Source organism: Octodon degus, unplaced genomic scaffold, assembly GCF_000260255.1.
Source record: "Octodon degus isolate 3935 unplaced genomic scaffold, OctDeg1.0 scaffold00162, whole genome shotgun sequence".
Taxonomy (NCBI): Eukaryota; Metazoa; Chordata; class Mammalia; order Rodentia; family Octodontidae; genus Octodon; species Octodon degus.
This window is the reverse complement of record NW_004524738.1, coordinates 2,637,691-2,646,864: the sequence shown is the minus strand read 5'-3', so window position 1 is coordinate 2,646,864 and position 9,174 is coordinate 2,637,691. Positions and strand designations below refer to the sequence as shown.

At 52.4% G+C, this 9,174-nt stretch overlaps 1 protein-coding gene across 1 annotated transcript; it reads left to right on the top strand.

The window, feature by feature from the left end:
• The first annotated feature begins 3,119 nt into the window (after nucleotides 1–3,119).
• On the top strand, nucleotides 3,120–7,161 carry Vamp8 (vesicle associated membrane protein 8). The gene is made up of 3 exons (XM_023702929.1): nucleotides 3,120–3,227; nucleotides 4,692–4,850; nucleotides 6,756–7,161. Exons 1-3 carry the CDS (start codon nucleotides 3,225–3,227, stop codon nucleotides 6,897–6,899), a joined length of 306 nt encoding a protein of 101 aa, XP_023558697.1. The 5' UTR covers nucleotides 3,120–3,224; the 3' UTR covers nucleotides 6,900–7,161.
• The last annotated feature ends 2,013 nt before the right edge of the window (nucleotides 7,162–9,174 follow it).

Genomic DNA, 9,174 nt, shown 5'->3' with positions numbered 1-9,174 from the left:
GCTAAGAGTTTCTAAGTGGAGTCAGGAGACTGCGCTGACACCTGCTAAAGGTTAAACCACAGAAGGGAGCAGAAGAGGAAGGTAAACAGTTGAAGTCAGTGTTGGCTGCCTCCGCTGTTTCTCAGCAGGGAGGACTCCCATGAACTGGTCAGGAGGAGTTTGCAATTTAGGGTTTCTGCCCAGCCAATGACCTAGCTCTAAAAACAATGACTGTGGAAATCTTGCATTTGAAAATCCTCTTCTGAACTATTCAAAGGTACCCTCACTGGGCACGGTGGCACTTGCCTATAACCCTTGTGCTCAGGAGGCCCAGGCAGAAGGATTGCGAGAGTTCAAGGCCAGCCTGGAATACATAGTGAAATACTGTCTAAAAAAGGACTGTTAGCCGGTGTGGTGGCACACACCTGTAATCCCAGCACTTGGGAGGCTGAGGCAGGAGGATCACAGCAAGGTGGAGACCAGCCTCGACTACAAAGTGAACTCAAGGCCACCCTGATCCGCATAGCAAGAGACTGTCTCAAAAAGACAAAATAAATTAATAAATAACATCAGTGCGGAGTGACCGGGTTGTGCAGGGCAGAGACCTTTCCCAGCACTTGCCAGGGAGCAGAAGACACAACCAAGGGAGCATAGAGGCCGCAGTGAGGGCTGTGTGTGTGGTGCTTCACCATAGAGGCCGCAGTGAGGGCTGTGTGTGTGGTGCTTCACCATAGAGGCCGCAGTGAGGGCTGTGTGTGGTGCTTCAGGGGTGCGGAGAAGCTGGGAGGAAGAATGGGGCAATGATTGGCTCTGGCGTTGGAGGCTAAGATCTGTCCTGGGCACTGCTGGCAGCTGAGAGAAGAACAGCTGGAGAGGCAGGGGCAGGAGTTGTTCACAGAGTTGTCCTGCTGCTGCACGGGGGCTTTCTCCACAACAGGCCACCTGCTCGCCCTCAGCCCTGGCCTGGGGGAAATGGGACACACACACACACACACACACACACACACACACACACAGAGTTTGGAATAGCTCACTGGGGCTGGGGCCCATAGTCTTTGCATCATTTTAGAAGCATCCTTGGCCTTATCTTCTGTCCCCTGGTGGGCAAAGTCATGGAGAAACATTACTCTAGGAAAGAGATCCGAGTCAGAAAAACTATGAGCAAGGCAGTATCGTGGGACTATCAGGGCGCAGCCAGGGGAGACCTGAGCAGTGACTGTCACAGACGGTGTGGGCAGCAGTGCCACAGGCTGAGGAGGGCTTGTGAGGAAACACAGAGGTCTTGGCAGTGGTAGAGCTTTGTGATCTCTGAGGGCTTCCCGAGCGCCTCTTGCTTGTTCTTGCAGCCCTTTCCTATGGGGTACAGCCTCTCACTGCCCAGGAGGGCCGTAAGACTGGGTAGGAGAGCTGGAGGTGGTGGCACACACCTGAAATCTCAGCACGCAGGAGGCTGAGGCAGGAGAATTGCTGAGAGTTCAAGGCCAGCCTGGGCTGCATAGTGAGACCCTCTCTCAAGAAAAGTTTTTAATGAGAGATTTACATTCTTTCTTTCATGTTAAGTCTTTGTAACCTGGTGTTACCTTTTAGAATTACAACATACTACCATTCAGACAAGCCACACCGCACACACGCACACACGCAACAACCACATGGTTAGAGGACACTAACTCATCCCCACCTGGCCACACTGCAGGCTCTCTATGGATGAAGAGGAAGAGGAGGCAGCAGCATTCAGTGCACAGTCAGGCTGGGACAAACCTAGTATCCCTGGCTGTCTTGCCCACCAAAGTTCACTTCTGTATAACCTTATACTCTGGTAGGGGATAAAGTTTCATCATAGTAAATAAATAAATAAATAAATAAATAAAAATAAATAAGTTTCATCATATTAGTTTTAAATGTTCAAAGGGTAGGAGCTGCTTACAACATGACTTGATATAATCTGATAACCTGGGCTCAGTGCTTGCAGAAAAAGAAAGTTCCTGGGGCCAGGGAGATAGTTCAGTAGAATAAGTGCTTGCCTGGCAAGTGCAAGGGCCTGAGTTCAATCCCCGGTTCTGCAAAAAAAAAAAAAGTTCCTGCAAAGGAACAAAAGCATCGCAAAACACTGCAGAGCTCAACACTGTTAAGGCCTTTTTACAATATTTTTTTGGGAAGCTGACGTTTCTTCCTTAGATCTGCTATTTCTTTTGGGATGAGACAACGGCACTTGTTCCCGTCTCAGTGTCCCTCTTATTATTCTTTCTGTCCTGATAAACACCATCCGGGAAGAGCGGATTTTCTCCGGCCTAAAGCCAGCTCGGAGGAAAAATCCTCTGCCCTGGGCCCCTCCAGTCCTAGCAACTGAGGTCACTAACTGCTGTGATGACTCCCAGATGTGTGGGTTGTTGGAGTCTCCAGGGAAAGGAGAGGTGTGAGCTGTCCTCTCCTGGGTCCTGCCCTGGCCCTCTGGTAGGTACCCTGTTGCACTTTTTATTCCTTCCCTGTACTGTCTGAGCTCAGCACTAGCACCTGCAAAATCCAGATAGGTGAAGAGGTTCGCTAGCAACCCCCAGACTTTGGATGTTGTGGTTTCTGCCCACCCTGGCACACACGAGCCAGGATTGTTCAGCTGCAGGGTTTAGCTCCTGTAATCTGGTCCCATCTAAACCAGTCCCAGCAGGGTGCTTGTGGTTGACTTGGGTCTCTAGAAACTAGAATTAGATATTCAAGACATAAAAAGGAGACAGTCAGTCTGGGCATGGAGGCACACCTTTGTAATCTCAGCACTTGGGAGGTTGAGGCAGGAGGATCTCTGTGAGTTTGAGGCCAGCCTGCATTACATAGCCAAGACCTTGTGTCGAGACCAAAAAAAAAAAAAAAATAGAACAAATAAATCAATTCGCCTTTTAAAAAGAAACAGTCTTAGCCACAGCAGATCTAGGAGAACTTCGTATTGCAGACAAATTAGAAGCCCCTTAGCCACAGCAGATCTAGGAGAACTTCGTATTGCGGACAAATTAGAAGCCCCTTGGCTCGGGTAAGACCTGTTGCTTTAAGCTTAGGCCTTTGGGAGGAACCTGGGAGGGCGGTGGAGGGCGCCCGCCTACCTGGCGAACCTGCCCTAGGTGTGGCGGAGCAGCTGTGCCTGGGCTGGGCGGGGAGGCGGGCTGAAAGTTGGAGCAAGCAGGAAGTGGAGCCGGGACTGCCCCAGGAGGAAACCGACCAGCCAGTTCTGCCGCCGACGGGCCGTAGCCGCCCGAGCCATGGTGAGGGTCCCGGGAGCGGCCGGGCGGGCTGGCTGGGGCCCCGGACGCGCGGGCGCGGGGCGGCCGGGGAGGAGCCGCGACGTGGCGGCCGAGGCCCGGGCCAGCCCCGCCTGCGACCTCTCTTCTTTGACAACTTGGCGGCCGGTGGCTCGGACGGCCCGGGAGGGTTTCCTGCGGCTCCTCGCTGCTTCCGCGCCCTGCGCCGGGTGCCGGGGTGCGGATTCCGGGCCGGGCCAGGACGCCCCGCCGCGCCGTGACAGCGCGGGCTCTGGAGGCCACGCCGCCAGCCCCTCTCAGCACCGGGAAGACGGCGGGGTGGAACGGGCCCAGGCGGTGCTCCGCCCGGGCGGTCTTCTGCAGGCCCGGCCCGTGGTCAGGCGGGAGAAGCCTAATCTTGTTTTTTCCTCCTGTTCAAAGACCTTTTCCTGAGCCCGCGGGCGGAGGAGGAGCAGCCTCGAGCCAGGCCTGGGCGCTGCGTCCTCTCCTTGCGTTCATATCTGCAGAGGCAGGCGCTGGCCTGGCCTGGCATGCGGCGGCTGGGAAAGCAGAAGTGAGCGGCTCAGCGGTTGGGTGACCAGTGGGGGCCTGGCTTGTGGCCCCAACTCTAAGCCCTGGTCCAACTGCCAAGAGGCCGGGAGCCCGAGGGCCCGCCAGCAGCTGTCTAGGCTACAGTGCCCTGTCCGCGGGCACCTACATTATTTATATTTTATTATTTGTAGCATTGGGGATTGAACCCAGGACCTCCATACTGAGGTATATTCCCAGCCCTTTTTAGTTTTTTTTTTTTAATTTTGAGACAGGGTTTTGCCAAATTGCCCAGGCTGAGCTCAAACTTGCAATCCTCCTGCCTCAGCTTCCCAGGGTGCGGGGATTACAGGCATGCACCGTGTAATGCCAGGCTGTCCCATACTTGAGTGAGAATACATCAGACCCAGGAGAGGAGGTGACTGGGAAATACGCAGTGCTTGGCTGTGCACTGGAGAGGGATGTCGTGAACTGCCCTTCTCCTGTTCCCACAGCCTTCTGAGGAGCCTGGGAGAGTAGGGAGCTTTTGTGGCGCTGTTCTTCCTTGTCATGGCCCTGAGAACCCTGGAGAGAAGGTTAATCTACTCTGGCTGCATCAGATTTCACCTTCTGGGGTTTAAAAATGCAATTGTGTTTGATGGCATGAAATATTCTCTTCTACACCACTCGTTCAAACACTGGGGAAAGCTGAAATCCACCTTAGGCCCTCCTTTTCTGTCCTCTTTGCTCCACCATTTGGCCTAATTTTTTTGTTTTTGTTGTTTGTTTTTTTGAGATGAGCGCTCTCTGTGAAGTTTAGGCAGGATTTGAACTCACTATGTAGCTCTGGTGGCCCGAACTCGCCTCCTGCCTCAGCCTCCAGAGTGCCGAGATTACATAGAAGAGCACCACCACGCCCCGCCACTTGGCCTAATTAACTGCTGTCCTCATTGTGTCCAGGAGGAGGCCAGCGGAGGTGGGGAAAATGACCGCGTGCGGAACCTGCAGAGTGAGGTGGAGGGAGTCAAGAATATTATGACCCAGAATGTGGAGAGGATCCTGGCCCGAGGCGAAAACCTGGATCACCTCCGCAACAAGACAGAGGATCTGGAAGCCACTGTGAGATGGGATCCTTCTGGGGCTGGTGGGCGTGTGTCTGAGTCTGCCTGCGTGCGTGGGTGCACGTGTGTGTGCGTGAAGCTTTTGTGTGCTTGTTGGGGTGGAAACTAACTGAGCTGGAGGGGTGGATGGCTGCCAGAGCTGTTGCCTTTTTGCTTGTCTTGGAAATCTACTTGAGTCCCTACTTCTGGTCCAGCTCAGCTCCACTGACTGATATGGGGTCCAGGAACTGGGGCCTGATGGGTGGCACATTCAAGGGACAGATGCATGGCTTGGCCAGCCTGGGTATCATTAGGCTTCTTTCCTATGAAACTGATCTTCCCTTTAAAGCCTACCATTATTTGTTTGTTTGAGATGGGGTCTCCAATATGGAGTTCAGGCTGGCTATAAATTTACCATGTAGTCCAGGGCTGCCCTTGAACTCCTTGTGGTCCTCCTGCCTTAGCCTCCCAGGAGTTGGGATTACTGGAATATGCCACCACACTTGGCTTCCTGTACTATCATTTGGACCTGACCTCCCCTAGGCAAAATATTAGCTGTGGGAAAACCCTCAGGCACTGGCCTTCTCTAGGAGTTATTAGAGAGTGAGAAATTATGCCAGAGGCCTGCTGAGCGAGCCTTTGAGAGAGCTGGGAAGCACAATGCAAGTCTTTGATCCCAGGGTCCTCTCAGCGGGGGCCTGAATGGTATCTCCAGCACTATCGCTAGAGCTCTCTAGCCAGGGGCCAGGGCAGCTGCTCCAGAAGGAAGGCGCTCCAAAGTCCACCCAGGGCTACAACCTTAGTGTGTCTAAGTCTAGTAGGGTCTGGCTCTGGATTTTTTTTCTTTCCTTCTTTTTTTTTTCATAGATAGTGTTTCACCATGCATTCAGGCTGGCCTCGAACTAACAGCAACCCTCTTCCCTCAACCTCCCAAGTGCTAGCATTATAGGCATGTGCCACCATGCCTGGCTTGGCTCTAGTTTTCTGAATCCTGTGTAATTTTAATTGTCTCTCCTTGATCTCTTTGGGACTTAGTGCCTGTCTCCCCATGCTTTTGAGTATACAGCCCAGGGAGACCTGGTGCCTGCATTCAAATTAGGGGAGAGGAGTTTTTCTCCCTTCTGACCCCATGTGCTATCTCAGATGCCCAGCACCCACAGTCCCTGGACAAGGAGCCCTGGAGCCTGCAGATGTGCCCACCTGGAGCCTACCCCACTCAGCCCTGGGTCTGCCTGCCTAAGGGTGGATTGTGCCGCCAGGCTCCTAGGCTAGGTGTGAGCCTGTGTCCAAGCCCCCCAGGGTGCACCTCTTCCTTGTTCAAGAGAAGATCCCAGAAGCCCAAATGTAAGCTTGATTTCACTGACTGTTAGGAAAGTGTATTTGTGAAATAAATATTTGTCACAATTTTTTACCATAATTTATTTTTTTAATTTTTTTTTTTGCGGAACCAGGGTTTGAACTCAGCCCCTTGCACTTGAGAGAAGCACTTATTCTACTGAGCCATCTTCCCAGCCCCTGTTACCATAATTTATAGTATAAATATTTTATTATTTTTGGCTTTTAGAGACAGGGTGTCAGTTGGGCATGGTGGCATGTCTGTAGTCCCAGCAGTTGGGAGGCCGAGTCAGGAGTGCCGTGAGTTTGAAGCCAGTTGAGACTACATAGCAAGACCTTGTTTCAAAAAAACAACAACAACAACAACTAAGAACAGAAGAGATAAAGTGCTGCTATGTAGTTTAGGCCAGCCTGGAATTTACTGTGTAGCCCAGGCTCACCTCAGACTCATAGCGATCCTCCTTCCTCAGCCTCCCAGGTGCTGGGATCATCCAGAGATGCCACTAGGCCTCTAGGCACATGGCCTGAGGGATCTGCACTCTTCTGTGGGAGGAGCCCTGAGTTACTCACTCTGTTTTGTCCCCAACAGTCCGAGCACTTTAAGACCACATCGCAGAAGGTGGCCCGAAAGTTCTGGTGGAAGAATGTGAAAATGATCATCATCATCTGTGTCGTTGTTTTTATCATCCTCCTCTTCATCATCCTCTTTGCCACCGGCGTCATCCCCACCTAGGGAGCCTCTCCCACCCTGCCCTACTCTTCAGGGGCTGCCTGCCACCGTGGGGGCCATGCGGGGCCCTCCCGCCTGTCCTCCACGGGAACGCAGCCTGGTTCCCCTGAAGCTCCAGAGAACACCTTGGTCCCCCCCGAAAGGAGAGAGCTGGACTATGGCTGCGTTTCCTGGGTCCTCAGAGTGGGTCGGAGAGACCCTGAGGAGCCCGCGTGTGGCCAGGGACCTACTGGTGACTGGTGGGCAATAAAGGCCTTTCGGTATCCCTGTGTGTGAGGCACCTTCTTCCCTTCCTGTCATCCTTGGCCATTCTGTTTCTTGTCTTCTGGAGGTCACACTCTGACATTAGAAGCCCTAACTGTTGGAAGAGTGGTGAGCGTATGGTTGGAAAAGATGCAAACTTCCTATTGTTTTGTTGGTTTGCTTATTGGGATAGGGTCTCACTTCAGGGTGGGCCATCTTTTGTTTGTTTGTTTGTTTTCTATACCAGGGATTGAACTCGAGACCTTGTGCTTGCCAAGCAAACACTTATGCCGCTGAGCTATGAACCTCTGAGCCCCTTCAGGTTGGTTTTGAACTCGCTGTGTAGCCCATGCTGTCCTCAAGCTTCAGGCAGGTCTTCTGCCTTAGCCTCCCAAATGCTGGGATCACAAGGGTGTGCCACTACACTTGGCTTTCTTTTTTTTCTTTTTTTTTTTTTTTCTGTGAACTCAGGCCCTTGTGCGTGCCAGGCAAGCGCTTATTCTACTGAGCCGTCTCCCTGGCCCCTATACTTGGCTTTCTTGTTTTCATATATTTGGTTGTTTGTTTGCAGTACTGGAGACTGAACTACTCTTGGGGCTTCCCACTGAGCTACATCTTCAGTACATTGTTAGATGGGCCTTGCTAAGTTACTAAATTGCCCTGGCTGGGCTCAAACTGATCTTCCTGCTTCAGCCTCCTGAGAGCTGCGATTACAGGTGTGCACCACTAGGTGGGGCTAAGGAGCACCTGTTTTTATTTCACCCTGTTCTGTCCATTATTATGGATCTCAAACAGCAAGTTTCTTGGGAGCTTTGCATAAAGGCATTCCAAAGCTTTTGGGGGTAGCACGCAGGTTTTAGTTTGCCTCTTAGGTCCTGCATACCCCTTTACTTTTCTTTTTCTTGAAGCATGAGATCTACCAGGATGGAGAATGTAGAATATGGTGTAGGGTCTCCTATCTTCATCTACCGCCATCTCTTTTATTTTAAAAAAATTTAAATTTTGAGATAGGTCTTGCTAAGTGCCCAGGCTGGCCCCAAGCTTACGATTTTTCTGTCTCGGCCTTCTGAGCCGTCAGGGTTACGGAGTGTGTCACTACGGCCAGCTTCCTGTTTTTTTCCATGGTCCTGTTGTCCTCCAGAGGCAATAGTCGGAGGAAACAGACTGCTTGCCCTCTTCTGCTGGTGCAGTGTGTTTGGTCCTGGCTGCCCCTGCCCTGCGGAGATAGAGCCCACCATGGGTTTCAGTTGTAGGGGTGAGCATCTATATCCCGTGTCCCAGGCTGAGCACAGTCAGAGTCACAGGACAGGGCCGCGGTCCTCTTTCTGCTTCTGGCACAGTGAGTCCTTCTGTCCCCTGGCCCTCCTCCTCCCCACCAGGTCCTACGGTCATTGTCTCGCCTTCCCAAGCTGTGGCCTCCTTTGCCTCGAGGGTTCTTGCCATCTGACTTGAGCCTGCTTCCACCACAGGTTTTTCAGAGTTGGGATGAACCTCTAAGGGTAGGAAGTGGAGAAGGGGTGAAGTTGTAAGTCAGGTTCTATAGAATCATCCCCTGAATTCTGGGCAGGGGAGGGCAGGGCAGGGAAGGGAAGGGAGACAACAGATGAGAGCTTGGGATCCCTGTGCCCCAGTGGTACCCATGCCCTTGCTCCTCAGCCACTGCTGGAGCAAAGCTAGGCTCGGACCCAAACTGGCCAGAGGGGAACAAGGGGTCAGTGCTGGAGGAAGTTCAACACAGGGGAGAAAGGAAGGGCCTTTTGGGGGGAGTTGGCTGGCTTGGGTTGGTGGTGATTTCTCTGCAGCAGAGCAGAGGATGGGTAGATTCAGCTCAAGAAGGCTCCACAGGGGTAACAGACCTGCCAGCAGCCCTAACTAAGAAGCAGTTTTATAGGAAATCAGAGCTATGCCCATCTGCCCCCCCATCTTGTCTTTTTTTTTAAATTTTTCTTGGCAGAACCCGGGATTGAACTCAGGCACTTGCACTTGCCAGGCAAGCGGTTATTCTACTGAGCTCTCTCCCTGGCCTCCTGCTCTT

Bases quoted from the DNA above. Each gene is read 5' to 3' on its own strand.
- Vamp8 (XM_023702929.1), top strand. The intron at 4,851-6,755 runs GTGAGATGGGAT...TGTCCCCAACAG, and splicing joins CAGAGGATCTGGAAGCCACT to TCCGAGCACTTTAAGACCAC.